The sequence below is a fragment of the Filicampus tigris genome, chromosome 11, assembly GCF_054856515.1.
Source record: "Filicampus tigris isolate MCC_2025a chromosome 11, RoL_Ftig_1.0, whole genome shotgun sequence".
In the NCBI taxonomy this organism is placed as follows: domain Eukaryota; kingdom Metazoa; phylum Chordata; class Actinopteri; order Syngnathiformes; family Syngnathidae; genus Filicampus; species Filicampus tigris.
In genome coordinates, this window is record NC_141227.1 from 12,780,077 (window position 1) to 12,801,216 (window position 21,140).

Here is a 21,140-nt window from a genome sequence, read left to right on the forward strand (position 1 = left end):
CTTATAGTTAAATAGTTTTGCACTAAAATGCTGGTGAAGTGAGCTGTGACATCAGGAGCCACTTTTCAGTCCTCCCTCGTTATCTCAGCTAAATTGAAGTCACATGAATATTAAGTGCACACACACACACGAGAAGCTCTCATCAGTACAACAGAGGAAAAACAGGAAGTTCAGATTACTTTTCGTGCCATCAGAATTCGATCAAGGTCAGCTTTATTGTCTCAGAGGGGAGCCCATTAAGAGGAACATGATGAAAAAAGCCACAAGCCAATAGAAAGCCTATAGCCCAAAGTCCTTACCCTACATTAAACATTTTCACTCTCATCCAGCAGGGGGCTCTTTAGACTCATAAATGAAGGCTTCAAAAAGTCCCACTCACGTTTTAGAACCCGGCTGATGACTAAACAAGCATGCTTTAAGAACAAAAAAAAAAATACACATTTTGTGTAGGATGTGATGCTCTTTGATGTGAGACTTGGAAGAAAGAAGAAATTAAAAAAACAACAACAAATGTGAGTGAGGAGGAGAGGTGGTTAGAAACTTAGTCACAACTCAACAATATAACACAACATGACATATTAGAAATTAAAGCCTTTGAATCCAACTTTCATTACAACAGCACCTAATAAAATAAAACAAAAAAATTTAAGCATACACCGTATTTCTTCAACGAGTGCCCTCAACTCTAAACACCGCACCTCAAGTAGACACCGCCAAGGACAAAAAAAGAAAGGTAATGAAACGATGTGGCTATTATTTATTTTACTTGACATCCAATATCCCCAAGTATTACTATATACGCTATTACTGTAACAAACACCAGCTCCAGAGCAGACTTGACGTCTGTGAAGCTAAAAGATAATTTTGTCTGCACAGTTCGTGTGAAGAAACCAGTGAAGACTGAGACTTGATTGACAGAAACAAACACACACGTATATGTATATGTATATGTATATGTATATGTATATGTATATATATATATATATATATATATATATATATATATACATATATATATATATATATACATATATATATATATATATATATATATATATATATATATATATATATATATATATACACACACACAGGCGGCACGGTGGTCGACTGGTTAGCACGTCCGCCTCACAGTTCAGAGGTCGTGGGTTCGATCCCGGCTCCGGCCTCCCTGTGTGGAGTTTGCATGTTCTCCCCGTGCCTGCGTGGGTTTCCTCCGGGTACTCCGGTTTCCTCCCACATTCCAAAAAACATGCATGGTAAGTTGATTGGATACTCTAAATTGCCCCTAGGTGTGATTGTGAGTGCGGATGTTTGTCTCTGTGTGCCCTGCGATTGGCTGGCAACCAGTTCAGGGTGTCCCCCGCCTACTGCCCAAAGACAGCTGGGATAGGCTCCAGCACGCCCCGCGACCCTTGTGAGGAGAAGCGGTACAGATAATGGATGGATGGATATACACACACACACACTTCTACTTCGCCCCACATTCCACAAAGATACATGTTGAATGGTTGTTTATCTATAAGTGTCCTGTGATTGACTAGTGGCCAAACCGTGGTCCACCTCGCCTCTTTGTACCAAATCATTCTTGACCTTAGTAAGGATAAACAGTATAGAAAATGCTACTCTTTGCAGTTCAGTCTGTATGTGCAGCCACTGTATGAAGAAATATGGTACAATAGACAACAGGCTGATTGGCAATATTATTAAATTATCGTAATGGCTGTTGGACTCAGAGCATATGATCAGTACATTAAAACAAGTTTAGAAATCAATCATCTTTCAGTCTTAAGGCAATGAAATAAAAAAAAAAGAACCTGGACGTTAGTGTTATAATTCACAAACAATTTTAGTGCAGTGTTCCGATTACTTTGGCGGTGTTGAAAAGCAAAAATATACAAATAGACCGGAGGAATCATCATCTGCAAACACTGTGTAAACACGACACAACACTTGAAATCAACTAAGGCACACAAAGCAGCAACCTTTGTAATTGTGTATGAGTGAGAACCTTAACACGTCGTTAAAATAATAACTTGCTTGTGTAATTACATCATCAGGTCCCATTACAAGCCCCATTAGCCAGAAACAAAACGCACATGCAAAAAGACTCATCACTCATTATCCTAGTATACAACTGAGAGTATTTACGCATCAAAGCAAGAGTAAGATTAAAGTGTATGAAGGAGCGCTCGGGACACTTTAAATAAATAAATAAAATTACAACAATAAAGATTTAAATCAAGTCTTATATTGATTCAATTGCAATATCACACAAATAAGTTTGATAGTTCATGAAGTCATTATTTTACGAGACAGCACTGTAGAAATAGAAACAAGATAAAAAAAAAGTCATATGGGAAATAAGTAATAATCATATTACAAGAAATGTACTAAAATAAAGTCACACTGTCACAAGCTCTATTGTTATGAGAAAAAGTCCTAAAATGATGATAAAGTGATCATTTTATGAAAATGAACATGGATGGTTACTGTAATTATGTTTTAATAAAGTAGAGACAAATTATTATTGGATGATATCATTTTACGAGAATAAAGTTATAATATTGGAGAAGCTGTAAAGAAAAAGAAAAAAAGAGAAAAACAATGGATTAAAGTAGTAATTTTACTCAAGATAAAGTTGCAATATTACGAGCCTGCTTCAAGATTAGGACTGGGGTAATATCATGAAACACATTTTTTAAAATATTATAGATTAAGTGTTTAAACTACAAAAAGCAAATTCCTGATGACAAATTAGCAAAATAATGAGAAAAAAAAAAAAACTGAAAAATCAACAACAACTTTGTAATTATAATACGGTACTTAAAAGACTACTAAAAAATTAAAGCTTTTTCATTTATCATTACAACTTTATTCTTGTAATAATGCGCCTTTATTTGTCTGTGTGTGTTTTTTTTTATATCTTTTTATTTTTTGTTACTATATTGAGTCTTGAGTATCTCTGGCCTTAAAATTTATTTGTAAAAGTGGGATTATATCATCCCCAAGAAACATTTAAACGTTTAAAGTACAGCACATTAATTTTTCGTGTATCAATCCACAGCGTATACGTCAGTGTATGTTCTCCTTTTGTTTTGTACAGCCAGTTGCCATAGCAAAGCTAATTAAAGACTGATTTTGTACCAGCAAATGGGAAGACATTTAGTTTCTTTTTTTAAATGATTAGCATGCACGATGCAAATCACTTTATAGCAAACCTAAAATAGCCCACACATACAAAAATGGGTTAATCCACATTCCAGAAAAAAAAGAGCTCTTTTAATACATTCTTTAAGCTCTCGCCACAAAAATAAATAATTCTATATCAAACACAGTGGATGCACTTTGGTTATACATAAGGCGCTGGATTCTTTTTCAAGGAGATTTTTTTTTTGTTTTAGATGTTTGCTTGCTCTCTCTCTCAAACACACTTCTATTATCAGACTATTATTCAAATGTGTTAGGTCGCCCATGTGCTCTGCAGTAGTCTGATAACAAGGAGTTCCACAGGGTGACGGCTCAACACGAAGACCACCGCGTAAAGTCGACAGAAGTAAAGAGCTCATGATTCTCCCAGAGCCACACATGAAACAAACATTCATCTAATCTCATTCTTCTTTACCTTTCAAAACACGCGTGCGTACAAACACGCGCATGCTATACCTTCTGCTAGCACGACGGCTTACCAGAATGAGAACAGAAGGGTGCAAGGCGTGTCAATTAAGGAGGCAAACAAATAATTAAGATCATGTTATTCCGACGGGGCTGAAAGTGACTAAACAAAGTCATTTCACGGCCTTGAGAGACGTAATGAGAGTTGACAAGGAATGCATTACATCACAGCAGGGAAGAGGGGTTGGTAAAAACAAGACCTAACCCAAAAGTACAGCTTTGCAAAAAAAATAATATTGCATTCAAAACAAGCCCATTAGCAATGTCACAAAAACGGCCCCTACTGTTGGATAGACCCAGTGCGGGACACCAATCACACTGTCCCTCCTTTCCTGCTGCGAACAGTGTCTGTCTGCACTTGAGAGCTCTGAGCAGGATGGCTGAAGGCCGCGCTGGGCTCCAACGGATGACAGTCACTGGGGTCGCATGTCCCTGCAGGTCCACGCGGCCCCGGAGAGCCAGGAGGACCCTGAGAAGTTGCCCCCGGAAGACCTTGACAAAAGCAAAAAAAAACAAAAAAAAAAAACACCAAAAACGGAGGGATAGTTATTGGATATACTCTACACTGGAACCTCAAAATTTTGAGCTTGGTCAATTAGGTGTCCCACACAGAACACATTATGTTAAGTTTAACTGCTTGGCACACGAGCCACATATTAGTCTGTAAACAAACACAGCGCAGCTAAGCCTCTGGCCAACGTGTACCAAAGCTAGCAACATGCGTTTGGCGTTTCAACTTGGTTAGCTTTTATTAAAAGCCATTCTTCTGTTTTATCATCTTATTATCTATCATTCTTTGGATCCATTTGTCTTAATCCCAGTTACAGTCATGACCGGAGAAACACTTCCACACTCGATAGAAAAGCAGATATTCATACCCCATGTTACTAAGCAACACTGTGTTGTGGAAATGTAATCCAAACAGCTCTTTGCATTTTGTAATATATACAGTAGCCTACACAGGCCACACACACACTCATGCAAGGTCTGGTTGTTTCTTCCCTCTCTCTTACAGAGCATGGCTCAGTGTAAGCCTTCAATTATAGCATCCATCTCTTAAGCAGAACGCTCACATCATATCATGAGGAGTTGGCACAAAACGAGAATCACATAACTTCCCGCGTCCTCCCCCACTGAAAACACAACTTGGCCTTTTCATCACCCCTGCCATCCATCTCCTGCCTAACAGCTTGCACCAAACTGTCTGCAGCTCTGCGCTTGTTATCCTGTCACCTTTCGCACAAATGTGTGCCTGAACCAGGCGGACAGTGTAGACAGCGACTAGAATGGCTGATTTAAACCTGAAATGTGGTTAGTGTAGTGCTCCAGTAAAGCACCATGATGAAATCATGAGGCACTTCACACTACTTACACGACCAGCGGATAAGCAAGTCATACAATTTGTAATTTAAACTAAACGCTGTGGAAAAATACACCTGTAGAGTACTGCATTATGCCATGTTACGCCAGGCTACAGCGTAGCTAGCGAGACCTCATCTCACTCATCCTCAATATTGAAAGTGTTTATTATCATCAAAACAACTGGAACACATTTCCCCTGTGCAATTTAATTCTTACTTTATACCGCTCACATGGATGCCAACTAGTGGTTGAAAGACTTCAAATTTTTTTTTTGCTCAGTTTTTTTTGTTGAGTCGACTTTAAAGGGAGTCAACCCAAAAATGTTCTATGCGGGCCTTTTTAGTTGAAACATGGCATTCTGATTAATATTATTGGAATATGAATTAAGCAGTAAAATAAACCCGTTTTTAGCCATCTCAGGGGACGGCCATTTTGTCACCTCTGTCCACGGAAATTGACATCACAGTTACTCAGGGCTCAGGTAACAACCAATCATGGCTCAGCTTTAGAAAACAGATGACATGTGATTGGTGATTACGTGAGCCATAAGCAACTGTGATGTCATTTTCAGTTGACAGAAGTGACAAAATGGCCGTCCCCTGAGATGGCTAAAAACGGGTTTATTTTACTGCTTAATATTCCACCAACGCAATATTAACCAGAATGGCTTGTTTGAACATATTATTGCAAGAATCTTTTGGGGTTGACTTCCTCTTAAATTAATGGATGACGTGGGTCTACGCCACCTATCACCCAAAGGCAGCTGGGATAGGCTCCTGCTTATCCATACCTCTAATGAGGAGAAGCACGTCAGAAAACGGAAAAAGTGCTGATGGGAATGGAACCTAATATATACGTACGATTCCCAGTCTGACAGGGTGCAGGGGTGATCGCCTCCTTCATTTATTCTCTTGTAAGTAACTTGAGTCTGGTTGACTTGAATCCATGTAAGCTCACTGCACGTGCATCACTGGAAAGCTCGCATTTCAAGAGATGTCCTTTCAACAGGGAGCAAGAGGTGCGCTTCCTTTGGCCCCGCACATAAATTGTGCAACTCCATGGATGAGATGAACGACATTAAGGTCAGTAATAAATTTGCTGTCACAGGCGGAAAATCAAAGAGGCCTTGCACACTTGTCATTGCTCCATCACGCCAATGGGATGCTATTATTCACTTCATGAGAGTAGGGCACAAACTGACATCTTGTGATGCGACGTGGAAGGGTTTTGTTTTGGAGCAACATTAAACTTGTTTTTTTTTTATTACTTTAGAATGTAACCGCTAGTCTGTCAGGAGTAAATGGTGGCACTTCGTCGTACATCTTTTAAGATTGACTCTCAGAAACCCTGGTTGTCTATTACTGGTTGGAAGTAGTGTTAGCCGCTAAATCACGGTCCATCACAGACTAGTTCATCACAGACTAGAGGACTTCTTTTGTTTGCTTCAAAATGTTACTAAATATGCAATGTTTAATTCTTTTATGTTTTGTGTGTCAGTTGAGAGTGTGAGAGAAAGAGAACCGGTGCACATGAATGCATTCAATTGTATTTCAAGGTTGTGGGAGTGGTAAAACAATTTAAAAAATAAGTAAGTATGGTCTAACTATATTGCAGATTTTCCCCTATGGCGGCTGGATCTGGAATGTATGAACCGCAATAAATTGAGGTTCATGGTAACCAGGCATGAAAATATAACTATCCATATTCAGTCTCATTTTAACGCTAATGGAAATGACTCCACCTTGTTCCTCCTGTCAGAATTGTGTGTGCGCGTGGCATGAGAGACATTCATCAAAGGGTTGGTGCTGACAAAAGACCTGTGTTGATAAAAATGAGGCTGAATCAACACATTTAAGCTTAAGGGCAACACTGAAATCAATTGAAAAAAATATGGCCAACACTGCGGAGAGAAGTGACACTGCAGAGTTGATATCTTTGCATGCTATGTTATCATACTCTGGGAAGACTTTCTACAAGATATTGGAGTTCCTGAGGGACTTTGTGTACATTCACCCAGAAGAACATTTGTGAGGTCATTGATGGTAGACCTGAGGGAGGGCCTGATGGCTCATCCTCTATAGTAATCAGGCCCAAATTTCAAAAGTAAATTGTAGCCATTACTTCATACATACAGTATATGTATGACGTGGTGCAATAAAGGCTGGGAAACAATGATATATGCATAAAGAGTTTCTGCAAGCTTTGTTTGCTAGTCTTACCTGGTGGTCCCATAGGTCCTGGATCACCTGGTAGACCGAGACCAACCTGACCCCTTTCTCCTTTCTGCCCCCTATAGCCTGTGGAAACAACCCACAAAGTCTCATTGTACAAATGACTGAAATGCTGACTGTGAAGAGTGACGTGTGCATGAAGAATGTATACAGTTAGTAATGTTAGCACAAATGCCACGACAAGGTCTTATCCAAGGAGATTCAAGGTGGTGATACACTTCTGACACCTTCAGATCCGTCCAGGGAATTCTACGCATTAGCTCCCGGATGCTATAAATAACACCCGAGTGACGACAATGCCAAACAGCAGCTCTGTGATTATTTGGAGTGAAGCAGCTTTGCAAGTTGACATACAAACAGGCTACTCTGTTCCCACCGTCGGTCTCCTACCTTGAATAATAAAAGACATACCGACATGCCGTCAAAAAGTGGAAATCATCAAAGGAGCCATCTGTGCGTTAGTCAATGACAGCGACACAGGCGCACACCTTTCAAGATTCCACAACAGAGCAGAGGCTGATCAGATTGAAAAACGATCAAAGGCGGATTCACTCGACATACACAATTAGGTGCAACAATTTCCAAGGGACAAAATAAATATATTCGCAATTACTGGGCCAAGAAAGTTCAACTAAATGTTCTCTGAATCGCAATCAAATATGACAAAACAAGCAATTAAATAGTCAAGCACAAGCTCACTTTGAAACATTAGTTGGAAATCCTGAAAAAAGTTGAGCACTTTATTATATGAAAAAAAACAACAATGTAATATTAACTGTCAATCGTACAGTATGGTACACTGTATGTATTGTGCTAGTTAAACTAAGTCAGTATTCAATAACCTCAATAATATGTTAAACAAAACACATTGTAAGTGGTAGATGTGTGTGTACCGTATTTTACGGACTATAAGTCGCTACTTTTTTCCTCACGCTTTGAACCCTGCGGCTTTTAATGCGACACTTTTTTTTTTTACCGACGAGCTTCAAGCCGTCAATAGATTTACCCACAGTCTCATCACATCTGACCAATGATATTACTGAACACATCACAGTGGACCAATTAGACTGTTCGCCATCATACGAAATATTCATCAGACATTTGCAATTGAAGTGTGAACGCGGGTTGCCTAAATGAGGAAGTCCGTGTGCGTGGTCGTAGGCGGCTGTGTAGGAGCGAATATAGAGGATACAGTATATAGTTAAACGAAAACAAGCATCTTGAGTTGAGTTTAATGAGTATAGGGCACGAGTGCCATAAATACAGCCACGTCTGCAGTGCAAGTCTTGTCTCTCTGTTTGTTTCCCACAACACACTCCAGGGACATGGAAAGCTGTTAATAAACTAACCTTTTTCACATAATCCCCACAAAACGTCTGCATATTTTACAAAGTCTTTTAAAATACTTGAGAGAATGAATAGGTGATGTCATAAACAGCAAACAAGCTGCACTGTTTAGCAATTACGGCGTAATAAGACATTCTCTAACTTTGAGGAGGGGAACCTATGGGCTGCCATGCAATTCCTCCTTAGTGGTACTGTTATAAAAAGCCCTAAAATATTTAGGTTACAAATGATAATAGTGCATAACAATAAACATTAGTTTGATTTTCCGGTTATATTTTTTTCCAAAATTTGGTCTGGCCCTCGGAGGAAAAGGCCCCTGACAAGAAACAGGTTCCACACACCACCCACATAACTCCATGCACAGTCTTTCATTATTTACCCTTTTCAAGCAACAAGCATGCTAGAATGTGTGAATATTCCCCCCAAGAGGCCCGTGAAGTAATGGATTCAGAACCAGCAGTAGCATGGTGTGCGTCTTGTGTGCGCTGACAGGAGCATCAAGCGTTGCGCTGCCTAGCCCAAAGGAGAAACGCTTCAACGCTTACGTGTCACTGAAAATCTCCGAAAAAGGCCTTGCGATCGCTCGGAAAGCGAGCGTGAACGAGAAAAAGGGGATGGGAGGGCGCTTTGTTGCAATAATGAGACTTCTTTTCAGCACTCACAGAGCCTGGGGGATTTCATTCAGTGAGAAGAGACACTCTGGAGGAGAGAATACTCTGAACCTTAAGCAAAAAGAAATACTAAGAAATACTGCATTTGGGCAGCAAACTAGATTGCTGCACTCTAATTTAGACAGAATTGCCATTGTGTCCATATTTGGCTGAAGAAAAAATGGCTTTGACTGGCAACAATGGACAAAATATGTTAATAACAAAATACTGGTGTTACATGGATTTCAGGCTTGCACAGTTGCACAAGGCGTTAATAGCCACAGCTATTTAATTATTCCATGCTTAAAAAAAACTTTCTATGAGCACAACTGAAGATTACATATTATGGCACAAGTTACTTTGAATGACATTACTAGTGTACAAGATAAAATCATAAAACACAGATTCAGTCAGTATTAAATGTACATAACAAATACTCAAATACAAATGGTATTATGGTATAGCAACAAAATGTAGAATTATTGTGGACCCTCCAAAGTCGAACCACCCTTCCCATAGTTTGGAGTTCAACAAAGGTTTAGGGGAAAAATATGCAAGTAATTCTCAGTGAGCACCTAAAGGATTAATTCATTAAGTGGTTCATAATTGTACTTTTATTGTACAATGCATGATTAAGTTTTTTTCAATACTTGTATAGCAGTTAGGAATGAGTAAATGCTACAAAAACACTTCCTGTTCAGATTCACAGGTTTTATGATGGCGTCTCTTTGCGTTTGTAACAAATAATTACACCAAAAATAATTGCTTATGGGAAAAACTGTGTGTGTTGTGTAACAACTTGGAAGTCAACCAGCATCACAGCACACATTTGACGTTGAAGGTTCCACTGTCTTTAAATGTGCGGTTACACAGAGGGATGATGTGGTTGATGAATGCCTAGAATGCTCTAAAAATAAAACAAAAACAAAATTGCGGATTAAAACGAATGGATGGTATTTAGCATGCATCCGTATGGCAGACAGTCTGAGGCCATTAGAAATAGAACCAAAGACAGAAAAAGAAAAGGGGCCGCACACTTAACAGAAGGCTTATTTTTCTCCATAACAATTCATTTTGGCAGAGAGTAGGAAAAGGCAAATTGGATGTTCCAGAGGAGCACAGTCTCCAGCAGAGGATGACGAGAAATAATGAGGAAATATTACCCCCCAAACTCTGTCCCCAGATGATTGGAGTCAACAAAGAAAGAATTAGGAAGTTGTTGAATTTTTGATTTATCAAGGGAGATAGCGTTCCTCTTCATTCGCAGTAAATATTTATTGCAAGGCTGCATTAAGACCACCCAATAAAACACTCTCTTGCACAGCACAGAAAATAAAACAAGCAACCAAAAATCCAGGAGCTGTGTAACGGAAGGCATCAACACAGCACACATATTTATAGTGTGGGTTTTAGTTGCCTACATTAGCTGTATTATTCATGAATGGGAGCAGCAGCATTTCATATTATAGCTGTGTAAACATGTTGTGAGGTAGATGCAAAGCTCAGAGACAACACAGTTGGAAGAATGAAGCCTGGGCAGTAGGATCACTAACAGTCCACCCTCTATCCTGACCTCCCCCTAGGTTGAGGTATCAATAATGAGACTGTTTTCCTGTGCGCACTGATAAAAACTCTTATTGACAGTCAATTCTTCATTTGTCTTCATATTTCCCAGACAGTCGCCGTGCGCCACACACTCCTGGCCTGTTTCCTCTGCTCCCCGCCCCTCAGTCTAAAGAGAAAAACATCCCCACAAAATTTAAACGGTATCCTTCTGCACATCGGCAGCCTGCCGCAGATCTAAATTTAATCTCTCAATCGGCCATCTGTCAGCCATTTTACCTTCACATACAAATACAACTACAACTACAGGCTGCTGAAGATCACCTCATTATGGAGCTGTTGCGTTGTGTATGTAATGTATGTGGGTATGAGCACTGATGATGACGAGAAAATTGTGTATATCGGGCGTTAATGGGGCCTACACCTACAAACGTATGCTCACTGGCCACAACATTACGTACATCTGTACAACGTGAATGAGGAACAATAGACAAACATATGGCGCAATATGGCAAGCTTTTATCCATGAGTAAAAAACAGTAAAAATAAAAGCGGACAACATAAAGTACAAAAAAGAAAAATCCTCCATCAGCACCAAAATGTAATGTGTTCTTCTTTGCTTTATGGATTAAATGTCAACATGGTTTTCTCCAAATTAATTTATTTAGTGATGTAATTATTTGATGAACTAACTTGTTTGCTGTAGTGTAGCACTACTTTGAATTTGTGAAGTGTCCCTTACATTTTGTTCCCATCAAAGCCATAATATTGGGAACATCTCTCAGGAATATACAGGTTCTACAAACACTGCAAACGACAGCACAATCATTGAGAGAAACATACTTGCATCATTTTAGTTTTACTAGATTATACAGGTGTAACTCATGTCGGGGCCAGTGAGGCTGCATGGATAATAGGAATGTGCAAAAACAAAAACAATTCCCAATGTTGCCTCTAGAAAATTGTCTATACAGTGGACCCCAGCATCCTCACGCTTTGGTAGCAGCGGACTCACCTATTCAGATTTTTATTCTCTATTTTTGAAGAATATATATATTTTTGGAGATGGGGTGGGGAGCGGGAGGGTTAATGCTGATTGGAGGTTAATCCCCATTTTTCAAGAACTGGAAGGCTTAATGTATTTTTCCCATTGCAGTTATAATGGCCATCAATTTCATGCGAATTTTCACTGTTTATAGGCTGGCCCGGTCCCCATCGAATAGCGGAGGTCCACTATAATGTGATTGATCGATTTGAATAACTGTACCAGTGATTAAATCTGGTCTAATTTAAGTACTTCTTGTTGGCGCTTTTTGCCCCCTTTCCACAATGCGGACGCTACAAGTTTCAATGATGACTCTTGCATGAAAACCGAAAGGGAAAGTATCAAAACTTCACTTACTGCTACTGAGTAGCTAAGTTTTAAAAACATAATTAAAACCTGTAGTATCAGTCAAAAGTTCAATTTAATAGATGAGATAGTGTCCAAATCCGTAGTGGATACATGCTTGATTATGATTATTTGTAACAGGTTGTTTATTCAGAAATATGAAAGCAAGCTTTTTTTCTTCTTCCTTGTAAAATGTGTGTTATAAAACCTTAAACTGAGATAGCACAATATTAAAAAAAAAAACTGTTTGTCGAGTACTAAATAGCAGATCACTATTCTTTGCATTGCGTCATAACATACTATGCAGTCGTGCCACTGGCAGTGTATTGACATACAGATTGGCTTTAGGGATGGAGATGCAAATCCTTACTAGATAAGGTGGATAAGGTTTGGCAAAAAGAAGAGATTTATTAAGTTTCAGTGCGTAGCTGACAATGTTAAGCATGTCGCTTATAATTGATAAAATAAAATAATGATGTTCCACTCCAGATGTTCACCTTGGCCGACTGAGCTCATACCTTGAGGACCAGGAGAACCAGGCTCTCCTGGAGAGCCTGGCAAGCCGTCCTCGCCAGGTAGTCCTGGAGGTCCTTGGACATGTGATGCTAAAATGCCTGCAGGTAGCTTCTGAAGCATGGCAGAGTTCGACAACTTTTCTACAAGACACAACACACCAGATGTCACATTTAAAAGTAGAATAAATAAATATATAAGAAAGATTAGACAATTGCAAACATTGTACCTTCAAAGATTCTTAATATTTCAGTCCTGATGAACATTTTGATTTCTTCCATGAATGTGGTGTCGCCCTGCAGATAGAGATGATAATTAATTTTCCTGTAAGAGTGAAATGTCAGCTGTAGCAAAGTTGAGATAATTGTTATAACTACATGGAAATTAAGATGCATGTCTTGTCCCTCGTCTTAATGATCTCCCCCAGACTGTTTGCAGAAATGAGCACGTCAAAGATTATGCCAGGACGATTATAACTATTACTGTCAATCACCCTGAAGGGTTTTTGGGGAAATGCTGTTATTTATTCAAGTTTTTAAAACCAAGGGCATATTTAAAATCATGCGATCAAAGAAATAGTATCTTTCTTTAGGTTTTATCAAAAGTTTCACATATAATCAATGTCAAAACAAGCTCAGTTCACACAGTGGAGCACAACATGTTGGTACCCGTATGAGCATAAATTACATGTCCTTCTGGGTAAAAGCTACAAAAGTACTGTAACAGTGTGGTGGTCCACCCATGTTGATTTGGTTGTGATTCACTCATGCCTGCCTACACTGAACACATATAATATGCAGAGGTGTGGAAAGGCGGGGGTTGGGGGATTGGGTGGCTGACGCATGTCAAAGGAAAAAAATATCCACCACCCTCCTCCTGGCGACGATCGTTTGTGCACGAAGCCCATCAAATGGTGTATGCATAACGACAGCGAATGGCAAAATCTTCCTTCCGCAGCCCCCCCATTGACACAAAATTACTTGAGCCATTTGTATTATAAAAGGGGGCATACAGCGGAACAGAAAGCGGCTATATCAAAAGTACGTTTCAAAATGTTCCGTCCCCCGTAAAGACAACATTTTATTAGGGGGCATGATCCTGCGCTCGCCCCGGGAATCCACAGATAATTTGCATTGTCCTCTGCTTTTAGATGGAAACGTGATTTCTTTTTAAAATCTTATATCTAGCGGGCTCTGAAATGCTGTTGCCATGTAATCAAATGGTCAAAATGACCGTTTTTAACGATAGGCAACAACCCTTTACAACAAAAGGTCACATTGACTTTTTCTTTCTGTTTCCATCTCCCATGTGCTCATCTTCACTTGAGTGATGATGGTCACTTGTGGGACCGTAGAACCACAACATCAAGTAGCGGTTTAATCAGAAATTTGCCGTTGAAAGAATGAATCCGTGTGAAGAGGAGTTATTGTTAAATTCATGACTTACCAACTGTCCTGGAGGGCCAATATCTCCTTTTTGTCCCGGAGGTCCACTTGGACCAATCAAGCCACCATCTCCTGGGCGTCCTCGCTCTCCCTGGACACCTCGCTCTCCGGGAATTCCCGGATCACCCTGCAGGAGTGAGAGCCGAACATACAACATATGCTTCTGCTTTAATTAATTTTGCTTTAATTTAATTTATACTCTCACAGTTGCAGTGATACTGTAGTAATAAAAGACTGTCCCTCAAAAGACGCTTTAGTTATTGACCTAATGTATTTTCATACCAGTCTGTCACTCGTTTGAAAAGGCACTGCTCATTCCCAGGCCCTGTTTATATATTATGTTTCATACTAGTCTAATCTAATGAGATAAACTCGAAGAAACATTTAATTAGTGATTAGGTGGAAGTTGCCTGTACTTTTGAAAATTAATCAGATTTCCTAATTCTCTTTATCACTATGTCTTGCACTTCTAGATTGTATGACCCAGTGCAACTCGACTCTAATTACAGAGTTCAATTAAAACAACAACATTGTACAAAGTGCTTTCCAAGTATTGAACATGAATAAAAACCCAAATAAATAGATCAATGAATAAACACACATTTAGAGCAAAGTACAAATAAAATAAAAGAAGTACAAAGAAATCAAATACAAGGAGCAATACAACAAGAGACAAAAAGGTGCGTCTTTAGAACACCCTGGACTGGTTGCAAATCAACTGCAATAGACAAACAATCATTCCCACGGGAAGAACATGAATGGGCCTGACTGAGGTGAGATTCCAACACAGAATCCTCGAGACTGTGAGGCGGATACATCTTACACTATTCAGATGTAAAACGAGCATATAGATAGCTACTTACACGTTCACCTTTGGATCCTCTGTCCCCCAGTCTCCCTGGTGCTCCCTTTAAAGTTAGAAAACAACAACAACTCTTAAACACATAAGGATCCCAAAATTATGTACAGCCTTCCCAATGCTAACATGCATTACTCCACACAATACACTGTTTTATTGATTTAAAAAATGCACGTTTACAGCATTAATATAAAAAACTACATTTTATGCAAGTGTACAGTATTGCAGAAATTCACACGCTGAACAAAAATGTGGAGAAAGTTTTTAGTGACATTGATGGAGCCTTTTCCCAGATGAATGAGAACTGATTGCTTATTACCCAGCCCAGGTGTATTGTTTGTCTAGCTTCCCGCAGTCTTTCACCTTCTGCAATGTCATACCTGCTCTGCATCACTCCTGCTGGCTTCTCTCTACTTTACTGTACATGCAGGAGCAGGGAGCGAAAATACCAAGTGAAGCTCTTGAGCTGCATGTCACAACATCTTGTGTCTTCCAACCCCACCCTGTCACCCCTCATTGCTTTCTTTAAGCACACTCTGAGCAACACCCATGGGAGCATCCTTGTATCCATTTCTAGCCGGATTAAAGGAGCCATGCAATGCAGTCTGCCATGTGATGTGTATTTTTTTGAAATGGGGCAATACTCACCTTATCTTCTTTAATCTTAACCACTCCCAATTCCCCAAAGCCTGATGGGTGCTTTAAATCTATCGTCTTGCCCATTGACATGCTTCCAAGAGATTTACATTAAACCACAAATCTAAGGCGGTTGGGCTAAAGAAGCAAATCCACCTGCTAGATGGCACTGTTTCTCTACCAAAAACCAGTCGGAGAGCAGGGTAGTGAGACGTAACAAGACAGTGCAATGCAGGGATGAGAATATCCAGGAGGAATATTAACTAATAATCAGAGGAGGACAATACACTATTGGGGCAGTCATTAGTGTGCTCTGTGACATAATATTGTAAATCAAAAAGGAAAATGTGGAATGACTTCTGCATGCCGCATGCCTTCTCTATATGATCATTTAGGAAACTGTGTCTAATAAATTTGAGGTGTTATCAAAAATAATATCGTCTGCCTTTGTTTAAAACACCGAATAATTGCCTGCCAGCATTAGTTGTGTAACTGGAGTTAAACGACTAAAAATCAACAAAGTCCTACTTCTGCAGGTTTCCATTTAGCTTAATCATTAAAATGTCAAACAATGTATGCAAATTGGTTTCATGCACTCAGGTAAGTTGAAAGCTGTACGGTTGGGATAAAAATCTGCTGCGCCATCTCCCTGCAGGTCGACGGATGTAAAGCACTTTCCATAAGGGGATTTTGATGGTGTGCGCACCACTCACCTTGTAGCCGGGAGTTCCATCCTTTCCAGGTCTGCCCTGCTCAAAGAGCGCAACACAAACAAAGACATTCTGTATCAGCTCCTTCGATTGGATCAGCGCCACTGCACCCCTGCTAATCTCCAATTTAATGGGATATCTCAATGATCCTGATTGCTTGGCAAACGCTTTTCCATTGTTCGCTTGTGGAGGGAACATTACAAAAACCATCTTTTATGGTAATTACATCGAGGGATGTAATCATCCAAATGTGATGGCAAACACATTTTTTAGCCGTTGTTTTTGCATCATCTATTTGCTCCCTCTTAATGGTGAAAAAACACCTTCTGAGGTCCTTTAAAGACCACTGTGTTGGTCAAAGCCTAGTTTACAGCCCGGGCATCCTGCTGTGGCGCTTTGGGAGCATGTAGCTGTGATTATAAGTGGAGGCCAATAGAAAACATGTCAATCCTTACAGCAACACCTTGCGGTCCCTCGGGTCCCGGGAACCCCGTCTCTCCAAGTGGCCCCCTCTCACCCTGTCAGAAAGCAGAGAAGAGCCAACGTGTCAGTCAGCAGTGATAAAGGAATGACGTGCAGATTGACAGCTCAAAGAGAGTTGGAGGCTGCTGCTCACCGGTTCTCCTGGGATCCCTGGTTCTCCCCGAGGGCCGGGCTTCCCCTGTCAATCAAAGGCAAGAGAAAAGAATCATCAGTGTTTGACAGACCCTCAACGGTGTCATATGTGGGGGAACTCTGCAACCTCTCATTTATAATAGAACCAAGCTGCAGAGCACAAACACACAGCAGGTTATCCAGTGCATATAAAAAGTCCGCGCACCCCTGTTCAAACGCCAGGCTTTTGTGGTATAAAAAAAATGAGACCAAGTTTAATCACTTCACAACTTTTTTCACCATTGATATTATCTATAACCCATATAACTAATTTAGGAAAACAAGTTAACTGATGTTAAATGTTAGTCAGCACACACCTGCTACCATTTAAAATGCCTCTGATGAACCCAAATTAAGTTCAGATGTTTTGACTTTTCCAAACGTTTGTGTTCATATCGCACAGCACAAGTCATGTCCGCAGGGAGCCAACAATGTCAGGAGAAGCCTACTAGAACATCTGAACTTATTCAGGTTCAAGCAGAGGCAGTTAAAATGATAGTTAGTGTGTGCTGGCTGCCATTTATATTGCGTTTGTAGATGATGAGTTGAGTCTGAACATATCCACATCCCAAGGTAAAAGAGGGTGCACCCACTTCTGTAACCACATCATCCCAGTTTTTTATTTTTCTTCCCCTCTCGAAATGAATTCCGTTTGATTTCCCTATTTGAGTTGTACAGGTTTTTCGTCACAAAAAAAAAACAAGAAAAAGAAATGAACTACCTTGGTCCTTGAAACAAAAACAAAACCTGGCATTGGAACAGGGGGGTGTACACTCTTATAGCTGAACTGTTAATTATCTTGTGTAGTGTTGTGGAACCTTGGATAAATACAGATAAACGCAGATGATTAAGCTGAGATGAACAATGGCCAAACAAAAACAAACACAATGGCCACAACATTAGGTACATCTGCACAATTTATGCAGTTCGTGTATTACACCATACCAACCCCCCCCACCCCCATGAATGGTTGAATGTCTTTATGTGCCCTGCGATTGGGTGAAGCTCCAGCTCACCCATGACAAGTGCAAAGGAAAATATATCGATGAATAGTGCAGGTGTACCTAATGAACTGACTGATAAATATGACTCAAAGGAACCAACTTACTGTGGGGCCTGGTATTCCGGGTGGACCAGACAGACCAACATCACCCTGAAGGAAACGTTGCAGTCAGTGCATATAGAAGAGATAGTGTAGTGATGTGTTATAAAACTACATCATTGTCATGCTTCTGACAACAGGACAGCACAAATTGAGGGTTAACTTGAAGACAACATAATTTCTACTCACTATCACAAAAGGTGATAAAGATTATAAGGAGCAAAAAAAAAATTCTAATGAACTCGATGAACACTTTGCATGTCTCTTTAACAGCATTTCTGTTAAAGACCAGATGTTCCACCTCGTCAACACATTAGCAACTTCTACATAATATGTTTGATATAAGAAGTTTAATGCAATGATATTTTGGTGTGCTACATGAAGTAGACTTGCAACGCTTGCTATGTCTCGTTATCCTTCTATCCTCAACAACAAGAGTTGGCAACTCTCATATATTATCATACATAATTACTTCCTGATAAATAAATGATTTTATTTTGGCGCTGTGCTCCCCTTCAGTGGTGAAAGTGTAACTTTCAAACCGCAGTTATGAAATGAAATATGTAAACATGCTTGGGTTGACAAATTAACTGAGGAGAAGTTAACTATACACATTTGGAGACACGTTGCAAATACTGCACACACGAATAATTAGTTGCTTTGTCCCTCACTGGATCAAATTCTTTGCTGGAAAGTGTCAAGACGAGCACGATAGAGGGATCTGCTTTTTATAGTGCGCTGTTGAATGTCCAATTCAAAACATCAAGCTGAAGGACTAAGAGTGACGAGGCCAAAAAAAGTCAAGCCAGTTAATATGTGGTATTTTTAAAATTGTGATGTTTTAACAAATTTTTAAATAAAATGGCAAATGTCTTTAACTCAAAATTTTGGCAGTGTAAGTGTTTGGCGTTAACTGTATGTATTTTATATTTAATACAGAGCAGTTATTCAAGTACAATTCAACAAATAAGTAATACTCATTTTATTGTAGGTTTTAGTGTTGTTTTTAATAGATGCTTTTGCTTACCTTACCACCCGGTAGACCTTCAAGTCCAGGTAATCCCATGAGCCCCGGTTCCCCCTACAAGTAATCAAAAATGACACAGTCAGATGTGTAAACATTAAAAAAAAAAAAAATGCTGCTTGTGAAGACTAAAATTGATTTCATCTACTGTTGCTATTTTAGTCTGACGGTCATATAAGGGCAGTTGATGAGCTCTTGGAAGGTGTAGTTATTTTATGGCTGTCAGTAACTGTTAGAACGTCAAATATAGATCCAAACTACGTGCCTCACGGTAAATTAAATTCTGCATGACACACGACGTCACACGTTTCGATCTCTGCTCTCAGCACACTCGACCGAGTATTAATACAAGCCTTCACATGTCAATGCGAAGATGATCCTGAGGGGACAATACTTCAGGCTCACTGCATTACATTATATGATCTATGGCATGCGCTGTCACAATTTGTGGGCTGTGGATGAGACGGAGAAAGAGCCGCCCCATTTTAAAAATCCCAATCAGGCTTACTTTGTGCCCTAAAAATAGAGAGCTATTCGCAGCTGCATGAACAAGAGATGGCCTCTATTGAGCTCATTTTGTTCAAGCCGCCATGAAGAAACGCCATTACATGGAAAAGAGGGGCAACTGGCACTGACATAGATGGATTGTGCAGGTAATTGTCACACATGTAGATTGTCACGAGTAAGGGAGCGCGGTTAAGGGGAGCGCAGGGCAGCCAGGGGGATCAGCTGTGAGACGGATTGAGGCAATTCCGCCACAGCACTGGTGCTGCTCACACAATTTATTAAAATGTCAAATTAACATCCTGGTGAAAAATCACAGTGCAACAAAACAATAAAATCTACAATTGTCCCCATGCGCATAAAGAATTCACATAGATGGCAGGAGCAGAGTTGTTTCCACGTCTGTGTGGATTGTTTTCAGGCATCAGTAGGAAGAGAGTGGGGGTCGCATTTGAAGAGCATTGAAGATTCATGGGTTCCCACTGGCAAGACAACGTGGTCCTACTATTTCATATTTTCAGGAGAAATAACTGTTTGTGTGTGTTGGAGTTCAGCAGGTGGAGGCTTCAGAGTGTATCGACTTGTATGGCAAGTACGCACATTGATTGAAATGAACTGACAACTCTCGCTTGGCTCTGAAAGAAAACATCAAATCGACAATGAATCTTTCATTGAAAAAAAAAAGTTTCAACTCACTGCGAGTCCTTCATCTCCTTTGGGGCCCTTGAAAAAAAGGACAGATGAATGTGACGATTGTTCTCATAAAAATAATGTACAGTGTAAAGTGGTATTCTGCGTTGTAATTGAAACGTATAGTACACACGTTCCAGTCATAACATTCGGATCACTATAGCTATATAAAAAATGTATTTACCAAGTTATATATATATTTTTTTATAAACCATGATAATACTCATGTTTGCAATATGCCACATGGTCTTGCAACATTTAAGATAAAAAAAATTCAAATCATCACATTAGAAGTATGATCTTCACCTTATTTGGAACATGATAAAGTTTGCTGTGTGTTACAGTACAACAAATTACTTTTACTTAATTTATTCCATACAGAATAAAAAAACAAAACAAATGCATACTCAAAGTGGCGTATTACACGAGTGTAGTGCAGGTCACACTCGCCGGGTTTACATGGAGCCATGTATTCTGATGAGAAAGGATGCGAATGACCAATCGGAATGAAAATGTGCCATATTAATATACAATAAAAAGATCCAATCCCAATTGAATTTAATTTGGATTCACAGGCGTGGTATATTCCTTTTGCCAATCCGCATGAGCGTCATGTTAATAGTTCAATCAGAGTAGCCTGGCTACGTCCGGTCTACAAATGCTCTGCCTTGACGTAAAACGTGTAGTGACGTCGCATACACACTTTAAGATGGCGGCATCTTACCAGAGGTCGTCTGCGATGCGAGAACTTGTTTTAACTTGTTTTTATCAAGATGCTGCTTTAA

General features: G+C 39.7%; 1 protein-coding gene across 4 annotated transcripts in view; it reads right to left on the minus strand.

The window, feature by feature from the left end:
• Positions 1-1,830: 1,830 nt before the first annotated feature.
• LOC147139788 (uncharacterized) overlaps positions 1,831-21,140 on the minus strand; it is a 115,596-nt gene continuing 96,286 nt past the window's right edge. For all 4 annotated transcript variants that reach the window (XM_086045159.1, XM_086045160.1, XM_086045161.1 and 1 more), the window contains 12 exons: positions 20,362-20,388; positions 19,165-19,218; positions 18,144-18,188; positions 16,998-17,042; positions 16,837-16,899; positions 16,385-16,420; positions 15,040-15,084; positions 14,178-14,303; positions 12,961-13,027; positions 12,737-12,874; positions 7,257-7,334; positions 1,831-4,167 (listed from right to left, as the gene is read on the minus strand). In XM_086045159.1, the coding sequence (XP_085901285.1) occupies positions 3,989-4,167; positions 7,257-7,334; positions 12,737-12,874; positions 12,961-13,027; positions 14,178-14,303; positions 15,040-15,084; positions 16,385-16,420; positions 16,837-16,899; positions 16,998-17,042; positions 18,144-18,188; positions 19,165-19,218; positions 20,362-20,388 (903 nt within the window). In that variant the 3' untranslated portion in view covers positions 1,831-3,988. The remainder of the gene's footprint in view (positions 4,168-7,256; positions 7,335-12,736; positions 12,875-12,960; positions 13,028-14,177; positions 14,304-15,039; positions 15,085-16,384; positions 16,421-16,836; positions 16,900-16,997; positions 17,043-18,143; positions 18,189-19,164; positions 19,219-20,361; positions 20,389-21,140) is intronic.